This window comes from Taudactylus pleione, unplaced genomic scaffold (genome assembly GCF_031769625.1).
Source record: "Taudactylus pleione unplaced genomic scaffold, aTauple2 ptg000422l, whole genome shotgun sequence".
In the NCBI taxonomy this organism is placed as follows: Eukaryota; Metazoa; Chordata; class Amphibia; order Anura; family Myobatrachidae; genus Taudactylus; species Taudactylus pleione.
The window spans coordinates 1,389,838-1,416,712 of record NW_028284824.1 but is presented as its reverse complement, the minus strand read 5'-3'; the positions used below and the strand labels follow the sequence as shown (position 1 = coordinate 1,416,712).

Here is a 26,875-nt window from a genome sequence, read left to right as displayed (position 1 = left end):
TCTAACATTAACAATCTAAAATTATTAGGATTTTTTTTTATCTCAGCAAAAGAGAGCCAGACTAATGGTGCAAACACACTAGACGATTTGCTGCATGAGCGGCATTGTCTAGTATTTCCCTGACAGGTGTGTGCTCAATGTCGTTCAGTGCCGGGCTCCCTCCCTCATCCCCGAACATGCAAAAACCTGACAATATTGTCAGGTTGCAAATCACATGTAGGAAAGGGATGAGTGGAATGCCCCAGGCACTGGTACCAACGAAAAATAGGAATCACATATGATGATAGAAATACTCCACAAGTGACCTATAGATGTTAATGGTCATATACCCAAAAATTGATAGACCAGAAAGTGGAGGTGCACCCAGGAGAGTAATAATGTGGGAAAGAAACAAAGGGAAAGCAAATACTCTATTGGTTAGGGGCACTAGTTCTAAAATATAACTTTTAATGATAATGGTTAAAAACCTCAGCAGAAGAAAAAATGGGACAACATATAAATACAATTATAAACATATAAATGTGACTATGGGCCTGAAATAGGCCACAGTAATAGATATCAAATACCAATAGGACAACATATAGCTATAGCTACAAACATATAAATATATAAGGGCCTGAAATTGGCCACAATAATAGATAGCATCAGTGATCCACGTATGTATGTATGATAATATACTGCTCAATAATTACGTGAAAAATCAATAGGACCACTGAGTCATGTCACCGGATATTTATTAGTAATCAAATACCATGGTGAAAATATAACAATAATATATATAATTAAGAGGTTAATTCCTCTGTATCATGTGTGAGCATATGCCAGCCGCCTACATATACCTTCTAAATCATCCGTCTCATGATTGAAACAAATCACATAAACCCTGGCTCAAAAAGGATGGTATATAATCTTGTGTACATAACATGTAAGATCATAAGTAATGTAATCTCATGAAAACATACCATCCCAGAGTGATCAAATACAGAAAATTGTAATATGAGCTGTCATTATACATAAAGGCAATAAACATGAAAAAATATAGTGTGACACTCGTATATTAAATTATCATTATATCCACAATGGTTGAAAGCAGATATAGGCACAGATGTCAGTAATTCACAAGATATCTTCCACTGACTCACTATGAACAGCGTGGTGTACTTGTGCATATAAAGCAAATAGGATGTGATCATAGGGTAAGTATGTGCTAAGGTTTAGGTACAGTAAAATTAAAGAAAATAGTATAGTCAAGATAACACTCACTAACAGCAAGGGGAAAGGTGGCTACTGTGTCCCATGTACTGGGAGTATAGAATGGGACATGGGCGGACCCTCCACATATACTATGAGGGTATGAGATAGGTTGATGGCACCTGCTATTCTCCCCCGTTGCTCACCATGGTTCTGACAAATAGGCAGAGTACCAGGTGAGTCAGTAGAAAAAATGAGAGTGCCGTAAAAAATGATGTTATAGTATAGAGAGGAGGATTAGGGATGTCCGAGGATGCTGCAATCAGGCATGTGAGGTAGTCCTCAGTGAATGCCCGGTACGCTATCTGCGCACCCAAATCCTTCTTAAGATGGATAGATATATGTGTAGTGGGAGTCAACCAGCTCGCACAGACACTCTCACCCCGCTGATGTAATGTGACAGTGCAGCAGGAACAGTAGATGAAGTGGTGCGAGCAGCGTGTCCCAGAAAAATAGTAAGTACCTGGGGGAAGGAGGCGTGATGCGGCGGCAATGTCACAATGGAGTCTCCTCGTGCGCACCGGAGGCTCCCGTCAACAAGACGCGCGTTTCACCAGAAGGCTTTTTCAATAGAGCTCCCAAAAGAGCTCCTCATCAAAAGAGAGCCAGACTAATGGTGCACACATACTATACAATTCGCTGCATGAGCGGTATTGTCTAGTGTTTCCCTGACAGGTGTGTCGTTAACGACATTGAGCTCACACACTGAACGATACCATGCACGATATCATTCAGTGCCGGGCTCCCTCCCTCATCTCCGAACATGCAAAAACCTGAACGACAAAGACCAACAACCTGCGGGAGCGCGCATCGTTGGTCGTTATCGTTCATCGTTTTTGCGTACAAACTGGATGATATAGTGAACGACTTAACAATATCGTTATCGTTCAGTCATTCAAAATATGTCTAGTGTGTACGCACCTTAAGTCTTTCTTCATTCCACTCATCTCAGTAGGACTGAAGGTTTTGAATTGAAATAAGAAGGAGATTAAACTATGAGGTGTATCTCTGTATTGGCTCTTTAATGTGTTTGAGTTGTTTATACTTTAAGATTGAGAATGTTAGTTGTGGTTTTCTTCTGTCCTATAGGATTGTTAGAAGAGGAGTTTGTGAAGTCTTAACTGATGATAGGCAGATTTAGTACCTCTCTGATCTGGTTCACCCTTCCTATTTCTCGTGTTTGTGTGTGTGTTGTTTGCTGTATTGGTTCAGCTGACTCATTTGTAGACCACAACCAACAAGTCACAGCACCGTTCCTTTAGTCACAGCATAATTAAAAAACTAATTTACTAATAGTGCTTTAAACCATGACAACCAAGCGAACATCTGCTTTGGCATATCATGTGAAGTATCTGTTCCACTGAGTGCTCTTTGGGTGTTACTAAGTAAACCCTTGTGGGTGAAAGTTACCACAGCTGGGCAAATATTGTAGCATCTTATTCATGGATATGGCGAAATAATATTTCTGGGCAATGGAAAACAATTAACTCTTAGTGTCGCAGGTAAATTAAAGCTTAAGGAACTTCTAAACTCTATAATGAGTATGTTGAAATATGAGCCTTGATGATAAAATACACTCCATAGTGTTAAAATAACATCCCCCTGCAGGTGAACACCGTTAGACAACTAAAGCCTCTCACATCATTAGGAAACTTACCTGACTTGCTGTCACTTTCCCTCTCCCTCTGTATGAATAAACCAATCCCCTCCGTGCATTTCTGCAAATTCATTCTGCCAAACTTTCAGACGCTATGAGGCTCAGCTATAAAAGTGCAGTTTAAATACCTTGTGTGTTGTCACATGCCTACTATTGATCAAAATCCCCAGTGTTCACGAGGAAGCATATTGATTTGCGGTGTGTGACAAAATGAGGAGTTAGCTTTACAGCACCATGGGGGCGATTCAATGTGAATAGCGCTGGGAAGGAGTTCCAGCAGCTATTTAATTGACCACGCTATTAAATCCAAGTGAAGTCGATGCTGTTTTCCGTCTTAGCGTGGCGCTAACAGCATCGTGGCCGGCACTTAAGACAGTAAATGCCGGTTACCGCAATGTAATACCCGGCTTAAGGCGCGGTAACCGGCATCTCCCGACTAAGTGCCCAGTTGAGTAGCTCCTATAACTCCTTCCCAGCTCTATTCACATCGCTCTGAATTGAATTGCCCCCCCCAGTGTAAGCGCCCGCCCCCCTGTGTAAGCACCTTGCTTCTCACAAAGCATCATTGTACTCTTCAGCCCTTTTGTTTCCCCCAGAGGCTGAGGATAGCCTGGTAAGTGCTGATGTAGTGTCTGTTTGCCAGAGTGATTCTGGGTACGCTCTCCACCAGTTAGCCAGGGTAAATATCCTGTGGATACCCAAGTATTGTGACGGGGTGGCATCATTCAGGTAGCAGTAATACATATATGTCCTTTGTAGTCTATCCTTTGTGCATTATGAGTGGCATTACACAGGGAGCATAAGAGCCGTATTTTTCACCACAAATGTTCAATAACACACACAAGCAGACTTTGCTGATGAAAATGATATGCGGCATGTGTATGTTCTATGTGTGACCCAGTCTGTAAAATCATCACGGAATGTGGTGTGGAAACAGGCGCTGACATTGTAACGTAGCATTTCATGTACAGCCGCAGTAGCACACAAGAACATCACATGACGCATATCACTTTAATCAGCAAAGCCTGCTTGTCCGTCTTAGTCACATCACATTGCGAATAAGACTCATTTGCGGCGAAAAAGACGCACAAAGACGCTCTGTATAAGTAAACTTGCACGGGACTAGGCGCCACTAGAAGGGCTGTTTAACGCGACTGCAGCAACAAGGACGGCGGACACATCTGTATACACTGAAGGAAGGGGCATGGCTGATTTGGGTCGTTTCTTGCAGAGTGCAGGTTAGGCATTCATGGGAAACATTTAGCATCTCCTTTTTGCATGTCTTTGGATAAATACACTTCATACAATATAAAATATAATCATATGCACAAAAATGACATGTAATACGCATAATTTATAGGCAAAAATTAAATGATAGTGTTATTTTTGGAGAAAAACTGAAATGCTTATAAATAAACTGAGCGATCCTGCAATACTTATAGGATACTTTGAGGTTTATGTTGGTCCATCCAGCTTTTACAGGATCGTTTTCATCAGACCAGCCAAATACTTTCCAACTTGTGATGTCACAGAAGTAGACGGACCGGGTCTGCCTACCACTGCATGTTTAAAATAAATTAAATATTAAAAAAAAAAAAATTTGTATCTGTTGTTTATGACATTTTTTTTATTTTTTTTCAATACAAATTGTGGATTTTATATTTTCCAATTGCTATGCTAAGTTACAGGTATCAGCGTGGCCCGGTTGACTGGGTAGGCTGGTACCTGTGTTCGGCAAAATTTTTTTAAAAAATTCTGTGGTTTAAAAAATTTGAACCCACATTGGCGCTTGCAGCCCTCTGCTTACCCCCAAAATTTGGGGAAAACCAATGTGGGGCACCTTGATTTTAAGGTTATCAGCATTTGGATTTGCCAGCCTTACAAAGTTCTTCAAAATCAGTCTTGTTTGAAGTTCTACATATGAGACTGCTCATCAGAAAAATAAGAGCATTAGTACTAAAGCCCTGTTGAGTTTAGGTGGCTTGTGGAGGCTCTGGAGCGCAGTCCTGTAAGGCCCATCAGTCATTCTCCTTTTGAAGCAGCCATTTTTTGATGATGTCACACAACAGCCTGCTGCCATATACTGTACTTCACAGCCAGAAATGGTCACAGGCAACGCCATCTGTTGGACAATATGAAAATAACACCAACAAGCAGGTTACACATAGGAGGGAATTTAATTGTTTGCAGCTGCTGCTAATTCAGTTGTTGCTCCGTTCAGGTGCGAATGCACCCTCCTGAGGGTGGCAAGCAGAAATTGGCAAAAAGTCTTGCTTTTGGGTGCCCAAACTGCTGTTTGCATGCTGACCAGAACTTAACACGGGGTTTAGCCACTTTGGGGTTGATGTATCAAGCAGTGAAAAGAGTGGAGAAGTGGACCAGTGAAGAAGTTGCCCATGGCAACCAATCTTTTTATAGCATGTACTTGATAAATGCTTCATCAAAGCTGATTGGTTATGGCTATGAGCAACTTCTCCAATGGTGCACTAGACACATTTTAAGCACTTTATGATGCTAAACCCAGTGTATTTGGGCGCAGAAAGGCATGGGCGCCCAATACAATTGAATATAGACTACAATCTCCCGTTACTTTAGACAGGAGTTCGGACATGAGAAAACAATTGAATTCCCTCAGAACATTTTGACTAAAGTAAATGTGCAGAGGGCTGGCTCAGAGTAGCATGCATGTCTTCTTTACAGATGGATCTTGCATAGGCAACTTTGGGAGAATCGCAGCAGTAAGCATCTCCATTTGCGGCTAAGTAGGGGTAACACTGAGGGGGTGTCACGGGCGTGTAGGTGGGATTGCAGGCTATTCAGAGGTGACCTTATTTCAGCCGGATCCCTTGTACCAAGGATAAGTCTGGTAGAAATGCGCACTATAGGCAAATGCATGTATAGGGGCGATGTGGCCACCTAGATGTGACTAACCCTGGATACAGGCGATAGTCCACATTTATTTAGCACCACGCAAACTTGCAAGCAACTCTGAATTAGGCCCTTAGCGGAACTATTCCTATAAATAGCTCTCAATAGTATAACTTAAATAATCTAATATATATAATTTGCTTAGTCCCTTTGTCCAGAACGCTCTTTGAATTTGAATATCTCAAAGACTAGTTAAGATATTCATTTGATTCTTTGGCGATGGATTTCAATCAGCAATGAATTACTGAATTTGAAATAAAACTGTATAAAATTTGATTGAAAAAACAAAAACCATAATAAATGCTTTAGTATAGCTAACTTCAAAATGTGAAGAGAACTACCAGAACAGTGACCCGAGGGAAGCGGGATGGGGGTGACTGCCGCCGGTTGCTGTTCTCGCGCACTACTGGTGGTCTGTGCTCTCACATGGACTCGGCGCCCTAGCCATGTGCGGACACTGTTTACATTCGGCTCCTGATTGGCCGCCTGGCTGCGTGACTTGGCTATTAAATACTGAAGGAGGGTGCGTGGGTGGCACAACACGTGAGGCTGCTGCCCTAGGGGGTGCTCTTCCATGACCTACTTTTTCCAACACGTGGATACCAACCTCGCAACTCCCAGAAAATCAGCACCAGGTTGGTGCCTCGAAAGCAACTCTTCTTTTCTCTGCCGCCAGCTGCTGATTGGCGGGAGGGTGGGAGACGATGAGATGGAGTGTGGTGTGTACTGAGCACACACCTGTTACACAGCCTTGTGCTTGGTGGGGGCGCCACTGAGCTGAATGATGTCATGTGACACATTGCTCACCTCCGTCACCCGGCATTATTATTACTGTTGGGAGTAGTTGTGTAAGAAACGGTCACAGTAGGAGACGCTCTTCCCTGACCTACTTTCTCCTACACGTTGATTCCAGGCAGCTCTCGTGGAAAGCGGAGAAAAGAGATGTTGCGAGCCTGAAATCCACGTGTTGGAGAAAGTAGGTCAGGGGAGAGCGCCCAAATTGGTGAACTGTTCACCAAGTGAATACTAGTATAATATGAAATGGATTTTAAATAGATATGATGAGTGTTCTGTAGAGTGATTCAAAGCAGAAGAAAAGAGGTCTTATATCTGTGATGTACTGCATATGAAATTCATGCATACATTTTCAGATAACAGGATTCTCTTATTTATTACTGAGAAGCATAATTAATATTCATTTAAATAAAATAAGGATGTAAAAGATCTGATCGAGACATTTTAGTGTTTCTACATTTCTTTGCTCATCTTTTTTTATAATCAAATATATCCTATCAATAAAGATCTTTATATACTCTATTATTATTATTATCCTTTATTTATATGGCGCCACAAGTGTTCCGCAGCGCCTTACATAGTACATAGAACTAATAGGTGAACAAGAAACAAGTAACTTACAGTACATTACAGTGCAGGACAAGGACACGACTTATATACATTGCTGAAATAGTGATTAAAGCACTCACAATAAGCTGCCGGGAGTTGGCGGTCCCGTGTTAGGTGCCCTAATGGGGAGTAGAGAGTAGAAGAAAATGTAAAGAGAAGCACATGAGGGAAGAGGTCCCTACTCATGAGAGCTTACATTCTAAGGAGAGGGGCAGACAGACAGGCGTGACACAGAAGGGGAAGATAGGAAGGAAAGAGCATGAGGTGGGTTAGGATAAGTGCTGGAAGGCCTTGATGAATTAGTGGGTCTTGAGAGCCCGTTTGAAGATTTGTAGAGAGGTGGAGAGCCTGATAGGGAGAGGGAGAGCATTCCAAAGGTAGGGAGCAGCACGGGCAAAATCTCGGATGCGGGAGTGGGAGGAAGTAATCAGTTGGCAAGGGAGGCGGCATGCATTAGTTGAGCGAAGTGGGCGGACGGGAGTGTGAAGGGAGAGAAGGTCAGAAATGTATGCGGGAGAGGATTTGGTGAGGGCTTTGTAGGCAAATGTAAGAACCTTGAATTGACATCTAGTCTGTATTTATTTTTTGCAGTTTAACAGTTATCGCCTACTATTTGACTATATCATATAATGTATATACATTAGGCCAGTTATGGGTAATGGACGGCCTTGGGGCCGCATGTGACTTCCCAAGTCCTCAATTGCGAATCTCGCATCCTTCCTACTCTGTTGTCATATTTGTTATAGCTATTAAAGATTGGTGCCTGTAATTTAACTTCCTAGTGAGCCGACCCTGTTGATAGTTACAGGGCTGACCTATGTGGTCCATGAAGTGTATCAAACTGCCTATAAATGCATTAGGCCCCAGAGCCAAAAGTTAAGGGCACTGTACCTACAGGGCTTTAATAATAATCTTGTTCTTCTAGGAAGTATGGATACCACCAGGCTGAATAATGACATGTACAATGACTACAGCTCCACAGAGGGTAGTCCCAGTGAGGAGAGTTCCCCAGGAATCGCCAGTAGCAACTCCAGATACAGACAATATGAAAGGCTTGGAGAACAGAGTAGCAGCAGTACGACGTAAGTGCATTGTATGAGGAATATTATCAACTTGTTTGTTACTATAAAGCCCACCTGGATTATATTATAACTGGCAGAGCCCAGACTTACTCATGCTAGTTACAAATTTATCTGTGGGAATTTTAGTAATAGTGGCCTTTTTTTCTTCTTTCTTAAACTTCTTCCTCTGTTTTTGTTTTATTTTATTTTTGTTCCTGTTTACACACTAAAGCGTGTCTTTTACTCTGATTGGTCCGCCAGGGAGCCTGTCCTGCAGGGCGTGCTCTGCCCAATCAGATAGTACTGTCACAGTGTGCATGTAATGTGTCCTATTACTTACTGGCAGGTGCAGTACCTTCAGGTGTGTCACGTAACCTACTCCTCTGAACATCGCAGTCAGGTCACAGTCAGCGTGCTGAGTGTGGTCACATTGCCATTACTATAGGAGTAGATAATGGGCGCATTACTAATATGAGCAAAAATCACCATTAGTATGAGAAAATATATGCTAGCAAGAGCCTGTAAGGACCAGGGGTGGAAAGTGTGCTGTCCCACCTATCTGCATGGGCTCCAGTGGCAAAGGTAAATGGGCAGGATGGATTCTGATGGGCAGAAAAGAGGAACCTGGGGCGGTCTGGTGGCATAAGAAAAGGGTCACCTGGAGGGGTCTGGTGGCGGAGAAGTGGCAAGTTTGGAGGTCAGAGGGGCAAAAAAGAGGCATGTGAGATGCAAATAATGTTCTTAATCCTTTAAATGGAGAACATTGGGATGTCCCAAAGCTGCCTCTAAAGATAAGGATACACCGTGGAAGTAGTTCAAAGTAACTTCCTTCCAATACTGGCATCCCTGGATGAAACCTCTAGAATCTGGTAAATTTATGATGTACATCTGTGCATATGAATGTGCAAGGACTTTGGCGCCCACTATGAGCTTCTGTAGACGCTATAATACCACCTGGCGCATCTTTAGACGCCACCATCTGTCGCACCATCAAAACTTGCACCAGCCCTATGGCATGTGCAGATTTACAGTCGGCGTATGACCTCCTATGTGAACAATTGAGCGCGTGTGATGCAAACACTTAAGCGACATTCCTGTGACACTCCCATAACATGCCAATCTCTGCATTTGTGTCTCCACCCCCCAGTCACCGCCCCGGAACACCCAGCACTTTTACAAGACATCTCTGATACTGTGTGGCTGAATCGCAACAGCGCCTCTGTGCGTACACTGTGTAATACATGCGCCATAGGATCTTTAGGGATTTTAGCAGCAAGAAATCACTCAACTCCGTGAACCGTGCGTGCGGCTCATAATCTGGCCGTAAGTGCGAGATCTTTGGGGGAGGAGCGGTCAACAAAAGAAGAAATAACGCATTTCGCCATTACCATACACACCAAGATCAAAAATGAATTGTAGAACACTTGTACATTAACCAGTCCAGCACCGATATTCTGCATAGAACCTCATGCTTGCAATCGTGTGTGGATTCAAATGTATGTGACTGTCTCATCTTGCTTATTGCACCGATATTCTGCATAGAACCTCATGCTTGCAATCGTGTGTGGATTCAAATGTATGTGATGTCTCATCTTGCTTATAGCACCGATATTCTGCATAGAACCTCATGCTTGCAATCGTGTGTGGATTCAAATGTATGTGACTGTCTCATCTTGCTTATTGCACCGATATTCTGCATAGAACCTCATGCTTGCAATCGTGTGTGGATTCAAATGTATGTGACTGTATCTCTTGCATAGATTTTTTTTTTTTTTTTGTCTTCCTGTATAGTCTGTATTGGTCAGTGAAGCATAGTTTATGGTATATATCTGGCCTGGTTTTTGCTCCAACTCAGAGCAAGTTATCTCCTTTGATCAGCAAGCCAATTGAGTCAGTTGTAGCCTGTCTTAATCAAGGGTTACCACTCCTTATATTCAGTCTAGGGGCAGCTGGGGCTGTTTGCAGCTGGGGTTAAAAACACCAAGTGTTAAATGCACAAAGTGTGATTACATAACAGTTAATCAAACAGTTGAACAAACATTGACCAACATCTAAGGTAATTTCAGATTAAGATACCATTACTTTAAAATTTGTCTAAAAAAACAAAACAAAAACTCACCATGTACTACACATTTCTTTTTTTCAACTCCCTCCTTTGTATTTTCTCTAAGGATATAACATCCCTAACTCTCCCTGCATCTCACCTCTCTGGGCACACTGCCGCCCTATTGAGTCACTCACCTCCTCTAAAAACTAATGAGATTTCTTTTCATCAAAAATTGACTATTACAGCCTCATTGTGTCACTATAAAAAATTTATACACACCTACAACTATATCTACTTCTCCATTCTTCTGCTTTTATTATCTGGTGACATATCACCAAATCCAGGCCCCACACACGGACAGCGGATATACTATGGAATAAATATCCTGCAAACCTCACATGTCTCCCATCACCCTCCAAATCAATAAATGTGCCTTATAGAATTCACACGTGATCACAACTTCTTATTTTACTTCTGAACATCTCTTTACAATAACTGCTTTCACCAATTTCTACATTTACCTGAGACTGCTGGTTTATACGTTAACCAAACTCTCTAAATAGCCCTTCATGAAGTGGCTTCAGCTACCCGTCAGACTTCACGTAAACTGATATAACAGCCATGGCTTTCCACAGACACCTACAAAAACTGCCTCTTAAAGTAGAATGTCAGTGGCATAAATCTTAATTCAAATGACTTCTACACATACTGTAAAATAGGAATCCACCCATCTGTCAGCCTAACCCTCTGTCCCATGCTCACTGTCTACCCCATCCATGTCACCCCTGTCTGTTTGCCCTTCCCCTCTAGAATGTAAGCTCTCACAAGCAGGGCCCTCTTTCCTCTTGTGCTTATCCTTTCTTTACTTATATTATCTGCTCTATACTCAAAAGCACCTAACCCGTGACTTTTCCCATCCTGCTTCTGTTGCAGCAGTGTTTATATACCATGTACTTGTATTGCATTGTCTTAAACTGTATGACACTGTTTTCTTGTTCTGCTCAACTGTCTATGTACTATGTCTATGTACTATGTTTGTGCACTATGTTTATGTACTATGTAAGGCGCTGCGGAACCCTTGTGGCGCCATATAAATAAAGGATAATAATAATAATCTGGCTACATTATACTGGTTACTGTGGGTTACAGCACAATATACATTGCACCATGTTATGAATTAGTCAAAGTGTGTTCAGTCGCGCTGCTCTCACATGGATTTTGAGATGTCCTAGAGATGCAATCAGATTTGCTGTGCAAATCATTTCCTTTTGTGGGTCCAATCGATTTGATGTCAAGGAAATTTCCTTTTAAATAATCTTGCATCCTAATGAGATTGGCAGCTAAATTGCAGTGTTTTACTTGAAGGTTTGATCTGTCCAATGCATTGCATGAAGTCTAGACTATAGGTGTGATGTTACAAAGTCTATTCTCCCTTCCACTTCTAAAGGGTTAATATATTTTCCCATTGCAGATGGTTCCAGACATTAATACATTTGTTAAAAGGGAACATTGGAACTGGTCTCCTCGGGCTGCCTCTGGCCGTGAAGAATGCAGGAATTGTGGTAAGAATAATACATAGATTTAAGTTGAGTGGAGAATAGCTGTAACATTCTTGAAAACAATTTTGGTTATGTGTATACATGCTGAGCTTATAAGACTTATTTATTTGCCCTGTCTCTCCTCCATTCGGTCCTCAACCATACCGATGAAATCCAGCTCTGAGATCACCTGGTGCCATGATCACCATTATAAAAACAGTATTTTAAAAAGCAAAATACTATAACCATAGACTGCTTGACTACTTAATGGGATACTTTTTGCTGCTCCCCTATTTGTGAAATTCTTTAGCAAGCAAAGTCCAAATCTCCCACAGTATCAAATCTTTATACACGTTCTGAACAGTAAAGTGTGTTAAATATTATGATTTTTTTTTTTTTCCCCATTAATTCAAATCTGTCTGATTCTCACTTTGAAGACCCATAAACTTTCATTTTCGTCAAGCTGCATTTAATGTCTTAGCGAAGTGCAGTGTAACTAGTGCTACCATGGCAACCAGAGTCACATAACATTCTGTAGTGAGCAGAGAGGCTTTGGGATATTCATCTTCTCAGCTTTCCACCCCTTCCACTGCCATCAATCACATGCAGGGAGGTCTCTAACTTAGAATTCGGGCAATGCTCTCCTCAGGAACAAGCTTGAGTGCTAAAATTCAAATGCATTGCAGTGGCAGCCATAGTAATATTCCACACACAGAGATTTTCCCTAGTGAAAACTGGGTTTCAGAAGGACATCCAGAAAATGATTGTCCTCTATAAGTTAAATTGGTAAAAAATTGGTAAAAAATAAACTTGCAGTTTGGGGGAAGAAAAGTTTGTGGCATTGCTGCTTTAATTGATGTAATAAAATAAAATAATAAAAAAAGAATAGACATTTTTTTCTGCCTAGAATGGGCATCCAAATTCAGTCCATTGACAAATACTGGGAACCAACAATCCTCTCAAGAAGCCAATGACACAATTATTTTAAAATGTGCTTACTCCATAACACTGCACAACAATGAAAATGTTTCCAATGTGAAAATAGTTACTTCTAAATTCTAATTGATTTCAGCATGCAAAGAATGAATATGACATTTAAAACACTGTTCGCTCTGAGTTCCGAGATATGGCCTAATGACCCAATTACATGAATCAATTATTTGTCCCCTCCCCTATTCAAATATATGCAATTCACGGAATTACCCACACAAGATAACTGTGGTGCACTGAGTGACAAGCATAGTGAGCGATTCCACCAAGACATTTCAGCAATGGAACAAAGATATCAGGGTAGGTGAATCATTACTGTTAGACAGTGACAAGAGATGCCCCAGAAGAGGAGTACAAGCGACAAGCAAAGAGAAAGCACCCCCATGTATAGGCCACTATATTAGATAGTACTTTCTACTTCAGGGTCCATAGGGTATCCACAGGATACCTTGGGGTATAGGTGTGACGTCAGTCGCAGGGCACCAAAGAGTTAAGCTTTCAGCCTCCCAGGATGCACTAGGTCCCCCTCCTATACCCCGCCCCCGAGCCAAGGCACCTCAGTTTAGTTTGGTGCCCGGCCGGAGTCGGGTGCACCTGTTGGAGTGGGGGCTAGAAGAGCCCCTGAAGCTTATTCTTCATGCAGCTGTGGCTGCACAACTGGATGAACAGCATGGACAGTCAGTCCTGACGTCCATGCTGTCTTCCCTACACCCCGCCGGTACCAGAACGCCGGTACTGATCCGGGGATGCTGGTGGGCGTCTGGGGTCACAGCTAGCGGTGACCCCAGATGCTCCGGACCATGGCCGGATTCAAGGGGGACAGAGGTAAGCAGCGGGGTCCCGCGGTGGGTCCCCGCTGATCACATGGTCCTAAGTCCCCAGGCAGGGGGCTCCCTGGGGACTGGCTGCAGCGTGGAGCCAGGCGACCAACCTGCGCTTCCACTACCCCCTGGGACAGCGGACCGCAGCAGAGCGGTAGCGCTGCGGCGTCCCAGGGGTTAAATGCATGCCAGGGGAGCGCGCCTTCCCTGTCTCACAGCCGGCGCCTCCCCCGCTGCACACAGCCCTCTCTGCATGCTGCCGACTGGTCCTGTGGCAGCGCTCCTCCCCCAGGCCAGCCTCCTCTCTGCTCCTCGGCGGCCATCTTCTCCAGAACGCATGGTGAACGCTGCTGGAAGCGCTGGAAGGAAGCATCGTGGTCTGGGTCCCCCCGCATACCTCTCCTCCGCTGTGGTCAGGTCTGTGTATGCAGCGCTGTGTCCTACCAGGTCCTGTGTCTGTGTAGTTGAGTGATCAGCGCTGTTAGTGCAGGAATTGTTATTTTTCTGCATTGTATGTGACTGTGCTAGCGCTGCTGCCTGTAATCTTTTCTTCTCTAAACTGTCAGCTTTATTACTGTCCCTGTTCTTTCTGCTAAAGCCCTTGCGGTGCGGTGCTGCAGGGTGGTCTCTCGCCTATTTAATACTAATTGGTGAGAGAGGTCACATACGTGGTGCCATCATGTCTGAAAGTGATTTTCCCCTCCGGCTACAGTGTACCACGTGCAAAGTACCGTTAGCGGAGGGGGAGGGTAGCGCGGAGGGCCTTTGCCGGCAGTGTTTGTCCATGGCGCGGCCTATTACGGTTACAGCACCGGTACAGGAGCCGCCCTGGGCTTGTTTCGCTCAGGCGTTAACAGCTTTAGTGGGCCAGTTAGCTCCGCAGCCCGCGTTTACTCCGATGGGTTTGTCCCAGCAGTCTGTGGTGTCGTCACCCATGCAGGGGTTCCCACGACAATTGGTGGTACCCCACAGTCTCCCTATTTCCCCGCTCCCGGGTTCTCAGGAGCCAGCGTGGGTTAACTCCCTGACGAGTTCTGTACAGCACTTGTCGGATGTGTTGCAAGGGGAGTCTGTGCTGCGGTCTCATAAAAGGCCGGTGGCGTCTCTGTCCGCTCCTTATGAGGATGACGAAGGGACGTCTGATGATGGGGAGATTCTAGATCCTTACGATCAGGAACCTCTCCATACTAAGGACGCTGATGCTAAGTCCAAAGTATATATTCCTGGACTTATTCGGGCGGTCCGCACAGCCTTGGTGATTGAGGACGAAGTTCCCCCAGCGGCTAAATCTAAGTATGCCTTTTTCAAAGATGTGAAGGGCGATGCCACAGTCTTTCCTCTTTCGGGTCAGTTGGTGGACCATTTAGAGGAGGCGTGGAAACAACCTGGCAAAAGATACCAGCCGCAGAGACGCCTGGCGGTGGCTTATCCGTTCGCGGATAATTATTTTGCGAAGTGGGAATCCCCTCCACAGGTGGATTCTCACGTGACCCGTCTTGTCCGTAGTGCCACATTGCCGATGCCATCCATGTCCTCCCTTAAGGATGCTACGGACCGCAAGGTAGAAATCTGCCTGAAGTCCGCTTATTCCCTTGCAGGGGGGGCAGCACGGCCGGCTATGGCCATTTGCTGGGTTGCCAGAGCGATGGAGCGCTGGGCGGATTCATTAGAGGCTTCTTTTGAATCCGACTGTCCGGCCGATCAGGCGGAGTTGATTGGCAATCTCCGTGATTCGGCCACCTACATCAACGAGGCGGCTCTAGACATTAGTACTCTGGTGTCTAGAATTTCTTCAGCAGCGGTAGCTGCTCGTCGCACCTTGTGGCTGCGATCCTGGAAGGCGGACGCAGATTCCAAGAAAGGTCTGGAAGCGTTGCCGTTTACCGGAGAAGTTCTCTTCGGTCCGGATCTGGATAAGATTGTGGCCACGCTGGCGGCAGCCAAATCTGCCTGTCTCCCGTCGGCCGCTGCTCCTTCTGGTTCGGGACCATCGTCCTTTCGGTCATCTAGGGCCCAGGGCAGGCCCAAACCACAGTCGTTTCCTCGACAGGCTGGCCCTAAGAAATCGGTCAAGCCCCGGAAGCAGGCATGGAGTACCAGACGTCCGGCCCCCAAGCCAGATGACAAGCCTGCGGCCTGACGGTCCGGGCCTCCCTTTGGGGGATCCCAGGGTGGGAGGCCGCCTGCTACAGTTCGCCCAGTGTTGGTCGACCACTACGACAGACACTTGGGTTCTGGAGGTGGTTTCCCACGGATACGCCCTCTCCTTCCGGCACAGACCCCCGGCTCGCTTCTTCACCACGGGTCTCCCATCAGACCGGAACAAGGCTACGGAGCTGCGGAAGGTATTGCACACTATGCTCCAGGCTGGAGTTATAGTGGCGGTTCCATTCTCCCAGAGGGGCCAGGGTTTCTATTCAAATCTATTTTTGGTACAGAAACCCAATGGGTCATATCGTCTGATTCTCAACCTCAAAGCACTCAACAAGTCTTTGCGGGTCCCGAAGTTTCGGATGGAGACCCTACGGTCCATCATTCTGGCGCTGGAACCTGGGGACTACTTGGTGTCATTGGACATACAGGACGCTTACCTGCATGTCCCTATTCTTTGGCGCCATCAACAGTTCCTCAGGTTTGCAATCAGCAGCGACCACTTCCAGTTTCGGGCGTTACCTTTTGGCCTGGCAACAGCACCACGTGTTTTCACCAAGGTGATGGCGGTCATGGCGGCTTCTCTGCGGCTGCAGGGAGTCCGCATGTTGCCGTATTTGGACGACCTGTTATTGGTGGCAGGATCTCCAGAGCTCCTGTTACGCCACTTGGACCTGACCATTGCACTGCTGCAACGGCACGGCTGGCTAATCAACTGGCAGAAGTCCACTCTAATCCCGTCTCGGAGGATTCTGCATCTTGGAGCCTTATTGGACTCGGGACAGCAAAGGATCTTCGTGACGGAGGACAAGATCTCTGCTTTACAGTCAAGGGTGCGCAGTTGTCTGCACAGCCGCCGGGTGTCCTTACACTCGGCGATGAGGTTACTGGGCTCCATGGTGTCGGTGTTCGACATGGTGGAATACGCCCAGTTTCACTCCAGACCTCTGCAGCACCTGATCCTGTCCAAGTGGAACGGGCTGACTCAGTCTCTGAAGTCCCAGACGATTGTGATCACCCAGGAGGTTCGCCTGTCCCTTACGTTGTGGTTACAGACGACCCACCTCAACAAGGGACGTCCGTTCTGGGTTCCAAATTGGGTCCTGTTGACAACGGACGCCAGTCTTCGGGGCTGGGGAGCAGTTTCGGGTCCACACTTGTTCCAGGGCAGGTGGACGCCGACAGAAGCGGAGCTTCCAATAAATATCTTGGAACTCCGTGCGATCTTCAATGCTCTCCAGCAGGCACAGCGGTTTCTCCAGGGTCGCCCGGTGCAGGTCCAGTCGGACAACGCTACCACCGTGGCCTACATAAACAGGCAAGGAGGAACTCGCAGTCGGGCGGCTCTCGTAGAGGTCTCTCGGATCCTGGTTTGGGCGGAGCGCAATCTTCCGGCCATATCAGCGGTCTTCATCCCGGGAGTGCTCAATTGGGAGGCGGACTTTCTAAGTCGCCAGGACGTTCATCCGGGGGAATGGTCCCTGCACCCGGACGTTTTTCAACTACTGGTGGACAGGTGGGGTCTTCCAGAAATCGACCTCATGGCGTCCCGGCACAACAACAAGTTGCCGGTGTACGGGTCTCGCACAAGAGACGAAGGGGCGTCTCTGGTGGATGCTCTGTCCGTCCGGTGGACGTTCCGGTTCGCATACCTGTTCCCTCCGGTCTCCCTTCTTCCACGGGTAATCCGGAAATTCAAACAGGAAGGAGGGACGCTCCTGTTGATAGCTCCCGCGTGGCCCAGACGGCACTGGTTCTCAGACCTTCAGGGTCTGTCCGTGGACATTCCTCTGCGGTTGCCGCTACGACCGGACCTTCTGTCTCAGGGTCCTTGCCTTCACCCGGACCTGACTCGGCTGTCTTTGACGGCGTGGCTGTTGAGACGGCCATGCTGAGGTCCCGGGGGTTTTCCAGCTCTGTGGTGCGTACCATGTTGCGAGCTCGGAAACCGTCTTCCGCGAGGATATACCATCGCGTGTGGCATACGTTCTTCCAGTGGTGTCGACCGAGAGGTTATGCACCGCGGGAGTTTCGTCTGTCTCGGATTCTCGCCTTCCTGCAAGCGGGACTAGATCATGGGCTTCGCCTTGCTTCTTTGAAGGTACAGGTTTCGGCCCTATCTGTCTGGTTTCACCGTAGGATTGCTACAATCCCGGATGTGCGCACCTTTATGCAAGGTGTTCTCCGTATTCAGCCGCCCTTTGTTCCACCTGTGGCGCCTTGGGATTTGGCTGTGGTCCTGAGGGCTCTCCAAGGACCGCCGTTTGAACCACTGGGCTCAGTGGATCTTAAATGGCTAACAGCTAAGACTGTTTTCCTTCTGGCCATTGCTTCGGCCAGACGTGTTTCTGAGTTAGGGGCTCTTTCTTGTAGACCCCCTTTCTTGGTTTTTTATGGGAACAGGGCAGTGCTCCGCACTCGGCCCGAGTTTCTTCCCAAAGTTGTTTCCCAGTTTCATATTAACGAGGAAATAGTTGTTCCGGCCTTTAACTCACCGGGTCTTTCCGTGGGTGAGGCCTCTTTGGATGTTGTGCGGGCCTTAAGGACTTATGTTGACCGCACTTCTTCGTTTAGGAAGTCGGACGCTTTGTTTGTCCTCTTTGGCTTCCGTAAAAAGGGTTGGCCTGCTTCAAAGCAAACTTTGGCAGCCTGGATCCGTATGGCTATTTCTGAAGCTTATCTTCATGAAGGCCTGCCGGTCCCTCCTTCTCTGAAGGCTCATTCCACTAGGTCTGTGGGTCCTTCGTGGGCAGCTCGACGTGGTGCCTCGGCAGTTCAGATCTGCAAGGCTGCTACGTGGTCTTCTGTCCATACCTTCGTGAGGTATTACAGGTTTGACACCTTCGCCTCTCAGGATGCTTCCTTCGGGCGGCGGATTCTCCTTTCTGCACAGGAGCGTCCCCACCCTTAAAGGATACTGCTTTGGGACATCCCCAAGGTATCCTGTGGATACCCTATGGACCCTGAAGTAGAAAATATGAGATATGGTAAGAACTTACCCTTGTTATCTCTATTTCTACGAAGTCCATAGGGTTCCACAGGACTCCCGCCCTGTCGCACCTGTGCTGCAGATGGGCTTTGCTCTGGTCACCGATTTTCCGTCTCCCTCTGGTGAGAATGTGATTCTTGTATGTGTCCAGATCTTTGTTCTCTCTCTTCCTTCTCCTCCTCCGGCCTATGGCTTGGTAACTAACTGAGGTGCCTTGGCTCGGGGGCGGGGTATAGGAGGGGGACCTAGTGCATCCTGGGAGGCTGAAAGCTTAACTCTTTGGTGCCCTGCGACTGACGTCACACCTATACCCCAAGGTATCCTGTGGAACCCTATGGACTTCGTAGAAATAGAGATAACAAGGGTAAGTTCTTACCATATCTCATATTTTCTTATGCTGTATGTTTGTTTCGTATGCTGTATGTTTGTTTCGTTTTTTGGGTTCTTATTTGTGATTGATTGAATTAAAACAAATGTTATTTATTTTCTATCAAGAAAATATCAGATTATTTTAAAATAGCTTTTCACTATGACTATATTACCAATGTACATACAGTATAGTGCAAGTAGTGTAGCTCAAAAAATAGAGCTAGTAAAACATCCTGAAATCATTTTAGTTTTTCTTGACCTCAAATTAGTAATGTATGACTATTTATAGAAAGGAAACAAATTTAAAAGTATTAATTTGTTGTACAGTGTAATTGGCCATTGCCAAGGAGGAAGGTCTGCTGGAGGTCTGGGGCGTGTGGCTAGGAACTCCATTATTGCCTACTCTCCTGGAGAGCCCAGGGGGTATATTTACTAAAAGTCGTTTTTTTTGGGTCGATGTTTGGCCGATTTTTTTTATTTTGTGTTTCAGGGTCTAAATCACACATTTACTAACAGATGATTTTTGACATCTTTGTTTTAAACAATATAAAACAATCCTCGCTAAGTAAATGTGTGACACAAAATCTACCAAAAATCAACCCAAATCCACTTTCAGTAACTATACCCCTATATCACACATTTACTAACATAACAATTGATTTTTGACATTGTGTAAAAAAAATTATGTCAAAAATCACCTGTTAGTAAATGTATGATTTAGACCCTGAAATACAAAATCGACCTTTAGTAAATATACCCCCAGGAGACTTGGGAATTTCAGGGAGTTCCTGGGATAGTGGATGGGGCATGATGATGTGATTCATGATGCCCACTACTCCACCGTTGCCCCTGGGCCCTCCAGTTCTCATGTTGTTGGCATCTATGGCTTACTTAGAGTTACAAAAGACGTTTGTGGGCATAAGTCATTTTCTTGAAAGTACAGCCTGCAGATTCACCTTGTGCCTCATGCCTCAGTGGTCACTAGCATCTAGTGACCATCTAGGCTGTATCATACCATACTTATGGCTTCAGAAATCCATGAATAGAAATGTCCATATTTAATTTTAACTTTTCTGGGTTATAACATTTCCTCTGTGAATATTGTGTGGTCCCGTAATGCTACTGATATTGCAGAGTTCATTGTACATAATATCTTCTTTCACTTATTAGGCTTCTTATTAGGGTGACTGGAGAGGCAGAAAGCTTTTTGTGCTGTGTTTGTGCTCACGCTGCTTTGATGAAGATTACCCTATCATCTTTTCATTTCTGGACATAATGCACACGGCCAGCCTTTTTCATCATCAAAACTAACGTTGTAGTTGTGTGTTTCATGATTGTATTGCTGGCAATCCAGTCTCTGAACCAATATTATATAGAGCTAATTAGACACTGTTAGATATTGTGTACAATTTCTCAGCTTCCATCGTTGGGGAATATTTATTGTTTACAAAGCAAATGTGTAGTAAACCATACCAGCCAAATGGCAATCAGCTTTTAGCATTAGCCACTGAGTTAACTCATTGCCTGCCGTCGTACCTACATTAGGGCCTCTCTCACACTAACACAGTGATAATTTAAGTAAAAAAAAAAAATAAGATGAGAAAAAATTGACATGAAAACATAGACATACACAAAATACAATATAACACAATAAGTGTGTCCTACACTATTGATGCAGTTGCGCCAAACATCCCTTTTTGTTGCGTGACTACTACCGTCAGAGCATCATTCGCACACAGATAAATAAGTGTCACCTATCAAATTAAACAGTGAAGTGGTTTATCGCATCTGACTAAGACTATTTTAGGCAAAAAAGTTGGTCAAAATATGACCCTAACTTTCCGTTCACTACAGATACATAATGTATCCGTGTTTGCAATGGGAGTCAAAATTTATTTAAATCTGTATGTTTCATCCAGTGAATTAATTTTGTGAAAGTGGTGAATGGCAGACGCAAGACCCCCTTAAGGCCCCCATACATCAGAGATGGATTGCAGCAATCGTGCAATTTGCAATCGATTGTATATAAAAATCCGCAATGTATGGGCTTCACAGATCGCAGATTGCAACCAAAAAGTGATTGGAATTGGTTAATCAGATTGTCCAACATGTTGGATTTCACAGATCGATTGGGGCTGTAGATTGCTAGTGTATGGACATGATCAGCAGATTTGCAGACCGTTTCTAGCAAAATGATGGGTCTTTCAAGATTGGCAGATCTGTGTTTGCTGCAATCGATCTGCAAATCACTGAAAAAGATCTGTAGTGTATGGGCGCAGTTTGCTAGATTGGGAAATCCTAAGATCGGGCAATAAATCTTCAAATTGTTTAATTGTGGTTTTCAGATTGCTGATGTATGGGGGCCTATACATCCGCAATCAATTGTGGCAATTCTGCAATTTGCAATCGATTGTGTATAAAAATCTGCAGTGTATGGACTTCACAGATCGCAGATTGGAACCAAAAAGTGATTGGAATTGTTGAATCAGATTGTCCAACATGTTGGATTTCACAGATGGATTGGGGCTGTATATTGCTAGTGTATGGACATGATCAGCAGATTTGCAGACCGTTACTAGTTTAATGATAGGCCTTTCAAGATTGGCAGATCTGTGTTTGCTGCAATCGATCTGCAAATCACTGAAAAAGATCTGTAGTGTATGGGCGCAGATTGCTAGATTGGGAAATCCTAAAATCGTTTTTCAGATTGGTGATGTATGGGGGCCTTTAAAAGAGTATATTTACTAAAGTGCAGGTTTATAGGTTGGCAAGTAGATGCACCTGGTGGTCTGTGTTGACTCTTAATGTGAAACTGTTATTAATAAAATAAAAAACCCTACCCCTAAATTTGCTGATCTTTCCGCAGCTATACAAGGGTTGAATGTTGTCTGCTTAGGTGTTTCGTTATTTTGGACATACCCCTAATCCCGCATCAATAATATGTCTTCTTTGAACTTGTTAACATGTTACCTATTTTATGTGCTAATGTGTCTCCTGGAGTCTTGCAGTATGCAATAACTTCATTACACTTTTATAGATTGGAGATGTCTGATTTTGGTTATTAATATGAAAGCTGGTATTTGTCCATTTGCAGTTGGGTCCTCTGAGTCTGGTTGTTATGGGGATTATAGCTGTGCATTGCATGGATCTCTTGGCGAAGTGTGCGAATCACATCTGTCAGAGGTAAGAACTGCATATGTCTTTGTAGAGTATATTGTTCAGTATAAATATGTAGTTTATACGCTTTCTGTGCCATCTAGGTGCTCATTTTTAGATTTCATTATTAAAAGGCCCCAAACTCTTTACTTATTTTCCTTTGTTATTTGTTTAACATTCATCCTTTAAAATGTACATAAATAAATTGTTGTAGGGCTTCAGGGCTGTAACTAGGGGTGTGCCAGCAGTGCCGACGCACAGAGCGCTCTGGAAGGCACTATTGCTGCTCCACGGTAACTGCATCTGGCTTGCAGGGTGTCTGGAACGTTACCTTGTAGCCAGTCACTGCTGCAGCGCCGGTGGAGCGTCCTTTGGACACGCCGGACATGCACCATGCAGCCTTTACAGCACCCCAAGTATCCTGAGGATGCTCCTGTGGTGCTGCTGTTCTTCCTGTCGCTGCCGGCCCTGCCCCCATAAGGTCACGCAGTCGGGGGACGTGGCTGGCACAGAGTGCGGTAAAACGCTGTAGGGCTTTATCTTATTCATATGTTGGTGCTAGTAAGTCTCCGTGCAGGGATCACCTTTCTGTCAGTTGTCATAGTTTTTATTCTCTTTTTCATAATGGCTTTATAACTTCCCAGAGTTCTCCAGTGACGGGTTATACCTTGGGCTGCAGCCCCTTCACCAGGTAAAATCCACCACCCCAAGTGAGCCCCCAGTAGGAGCACTGGCAGCTAAAAGTGCTTCCAATGTGAAGCCACCAGGGGCCTGATTCAGAGACTGACGGTAATGCATTCGCAACTGCATTCTCTTACGGATCACACTTGTTATAATATGCTAACGCCTTCCAAAGCTTAACCGAGCATAGGGACGCCCACTGCTGCCTTCTCATATCGTCTGACGACGTACAACATCGGTAACATCGGTACATGTAAGTCAAGTCTGACCAGTCACAAACACTGCAGCTCTCCTGACACACAGAGAGCTCTCATGCTGCGAATGTGATCGCAATGACTAATTTATGCACGCCCATTAAGCGGCATCTAAACTGTCCGACACACCAGTGTTTTTCTAAGCTCCCCCATTACCCCCAAATGCTGAATGTCATTCACTTTACGAATGATCCCTATGTAATCGCCAGGCAATCGCTGTGCGTGTGCATTGTACGGGCAGTCCCAGGAGAGGTGTTTTCTTCCCATGGGACTGCCAGTCCGGACTGAGATCAGCAGAAGGCACTCTCCTTTTATTCCGCCAGCCTTATTGTGCTTCCAGGGGCTGCAGCTAATGCAGTCCCTGGATTGCTTTTGTTTTTTATGCACATGCTCGAAATGGACACGTGCACACTTACTGTCCCCCTCCATTGAAATGTTAGGAGCAGCCACTGAAGTTCTCCCTATTTACTTTATGGAGATGTGATAGTCTTGTCAGAATATAAACGCTTTGGACATGGGCTAGTAACAAGGAGTTTGTTTTACTTCATTAGAGACGTCGCCAGTTCTTGAACTTATTAGAAATGGTGGAACTATATGAACACGTGCATATGGATGACCAGTTTGGTTTTTACTAACAAAATGGACTTTGAAACTGCCACCATCATTGTGATCACAACGATCTCTACCAGGACTCTCAGAATATCCAGTGATCAGGATGTGTCCCATTTGGCTGCAATTTGTGTGGTGAACACAGATATTGAACCAGTAGCTCATGCTCTGGCTATCCAGCTAGAACTGCCAACTTATTGCCACCTTTAGTCAGTCTTTGTAAGAGAAAAAATGCTGTTCTGGTACATTCTACAGATCCATGTAACCCATATTATGTGTTTATCTCTGTGCTAATATTATGTTCCTTCTTCAAGGAACCAGCTTCCATTTGTGGACTATGGAGATGCTGTAATGTATGGTATGGAGGCCACACCAAACCAGTGGCTAAGAACCCACTCCATCTGGGGAAGGTACAGTGCACAGATCAGCGTATGCCCGGTTGCCTGCTACTCAAGCTCACTTTCACTCACTTTCTGCTAAATCAAATGTTGCCTTTTTCTTATTTATTTTGATATGTACAGTTAAATCTTGAAATACTGACGTTACAGTTCTACTATGGACAGATTTAGGCTTAGCTGCAAGTTTAAAAGTGGGTTGCAAAAGCGCACTCTGTCACATTGCACAACACAATGTGGAGACCGCTAGAATTAAGTGTAACTTGCACATTTGGCCCCTACACCTGGATGGGCAGATCAGGAAACGCATGTATAGTACAAGAGGGACGTGCATATGTGCCTCCTCAATATGCGACTTGGATGTACATATCCTGAACTGGTTATGGCTAGAGCAAGGGCACAATGAGTATCGAAAATAAATATATATACCCCTACAATATACCTCTACATTTATTTTATGGCTTCTGATACACACATGAATACTGATTGTGCTCTTTCATTAGCAGTTTGGCTTTTGTGGTATCTTTATGAAAAAAAAAAATATATATATATGTGTGTGTGTGTGTATGTATATATATATATATATATATATATATATCTCCATTGCCGACTTTTCAGTCAAAAGAGGGCACTCACCATAATTTGATGAAGAAAAGGCTTAACTATTAATATAATTACTTCATCTCAGTAAAGCAATACGATCATCATAATCATCGACGTTTCAACCCATCCGGGCCTTTCTCAAGACAAGTTGCCGTGTGTCATCCGTTCAGCACGCTGACCAGGAGCTGAACGGATGACACACGGCAACTTGTCTTGAGAAAGGGCCGGATGGGTCGAAACGTCGATGATTATGATGATGGTATTGCTTTACTGAGATGAAGTAATTATATTAAAAGTTGAACCTTTCTTTCATCAAATTATGGTGAGTGCCCTCCTTTGACTGAAAAGTCGCCAATGGGGGGGGGGGGGGAAGTTATATAGAGAGAGAGAAATTATTATTATTTTTTATTTTATTTTTACCCTTAAAGAATTAAAAAAGAAAAAACACTTATTTTCTTCATTTTGACAGCATGTGATGACATGCTATACCATTGTAGTATTATTGTCTATTTAGTTTATCTGGAGGGGGTGGGTGATAGGGTCGAGTTTATCTTAAGCAGGTTTATGTACGCTGGTCAAATGTTGTGGCATGTCCCGCTGAATAAATGTTGCGGCATTAAATGTTGTGGCATGTCCCGCTGGTTAAATGTTGTGGCATTAAATGTTGTGGCATGTCCGGTTGAATAAATGTTGCGGCATGTCCCGCTGAATAAATGTTGCGGCATTAAATATTGCGACATGTCCTGCTGGTCAAATGTTGTGGCATGTTCCACTGGTTAAATGTTGTGGCATGTCCTGGTTAAATGTTGTGGCATGTCTCGCTGGTTAAATGATGCGGCATCAAATGTTGTGGCATGTCCCGCTGGTTAAATGTTGCGGCATTAAATGTTGTGGCATGTTCCGCTGAATAAATGTTGCGGCATTAAATATTGCGACATGTCCCGCTGGTCAAATGTTGTGGCATGTCCCACTGGTTAAATGTTGTGGCATGTCCCGCTGGTTAAATGTTGCGGCATTAAATGTGGCATGTCCCGCTGATTACATGAGATCTGTTTACTAAACAATACTTTTTGATCTTTACATTCTTGCATCTCAGTGAAAAGAAATCTTAAATTCCTGCATACATATGTAGTAATGAGATATCTACATCTAATTGTCTGTGTTCTATGTCTACTAGGTGGACTGTTGGATTCTTCCTCATTCTCACCCAGCTGGGGTTTTGTTGCGTTTACTTTGTGTTCCTGGCTGACAATATAAAACAGGTACTGATTAATGCACATGTTTACATCCCCACGCTTAACCTAATCTATGAGATGACTTAGCCTAACAATGAATTGGGGTTCCCATATTAATTTCTCTACTGCGTTTGCCTTACCCATGTACTCCTACATTATGAACTACTACATCGCTTGATCTCTATATGTTCTAGATGCCACCTTGTGGGAAATGCAGTCTATTGCAGGCTTTGAACTGAACATGAAAGCTTGAACAACAAGTTTTGTTTCCAGGCATTCTTCTATTATTATAGTTCTTTTAGTTTATTGTCTTCCACAAGGAAAATATAGTAGAGCTACAAGAGGACAATGCCTATGCAACATGTCAATTGCAACGGTGTGCAGTACCTTATGCCCAAAACTGGTGCTAAAAGACATAACATAACAAAAATACGCTAAGCTCTGTCAGTCACTACGGATCGCAATACTGCGTACGCACGCAGTTCAACTGCGATAACAAGCCAAACCACTGCAATCACAATGCAAACTCCACACTACTTAAGGACGCCCACTCTACCATATGCACATCTGTAAAACTTAGCAGAATAGCGAAACCATTGGTACAATCGCGTACAACCTGACCCATACGCACACTTGCCGTGACGTTGCTCAGAAACTGCTAAATTTCTAACAGCCACGCACGCTATGAGAACTCAGGCTGCGTAGGCTGTCGCAGTGGATAATTTATGCACGCCCC

General features: G+C 44.6%; 1 protein-coding gene across 3 annotated transcripts in view; it reads left to right on the top strand.

Moving 5' to 3' along the window:
• Positions 1–26,875, top strand: part of LOC148506173 (proton-coupled amino acid transporter 1-like) — a 66,517-nt gene that overhangs the window by 5,124 nt on the left and 34,518 nt on the right. Inside the window, exons 2-6 of one of the 3 annotated variants that reach the window (XM_088447164.1) lie at positions 8,170–8,322; positions 11,820–11,910; positions 22,301–22,389; positions 24,221–24,316; positions 26,082–26,166. In XM_088447164.1, the coding sequence (XP_088303290.1) occupies positions 8,171–8,322; positions 11,820–11,910; positions 22,301–22,389; positions 24,221–24,316; positions 26,082–26,166 (513 nt within the window). In that variant the 5' untranslated portion in view covers position 8,170. Of the gene's footprint in view, positions 1–8,165; positions 8,323–11,819; positions 11,911–22,300; positions 22,390–24,220; positions 24,317–26,081; positions 26,167–26,875 lie in introns of all 3 variants that reach the window. The other 2 variants (XM_088447163.1, XM_088447165.1) reach the window with 2 other exon arrangements.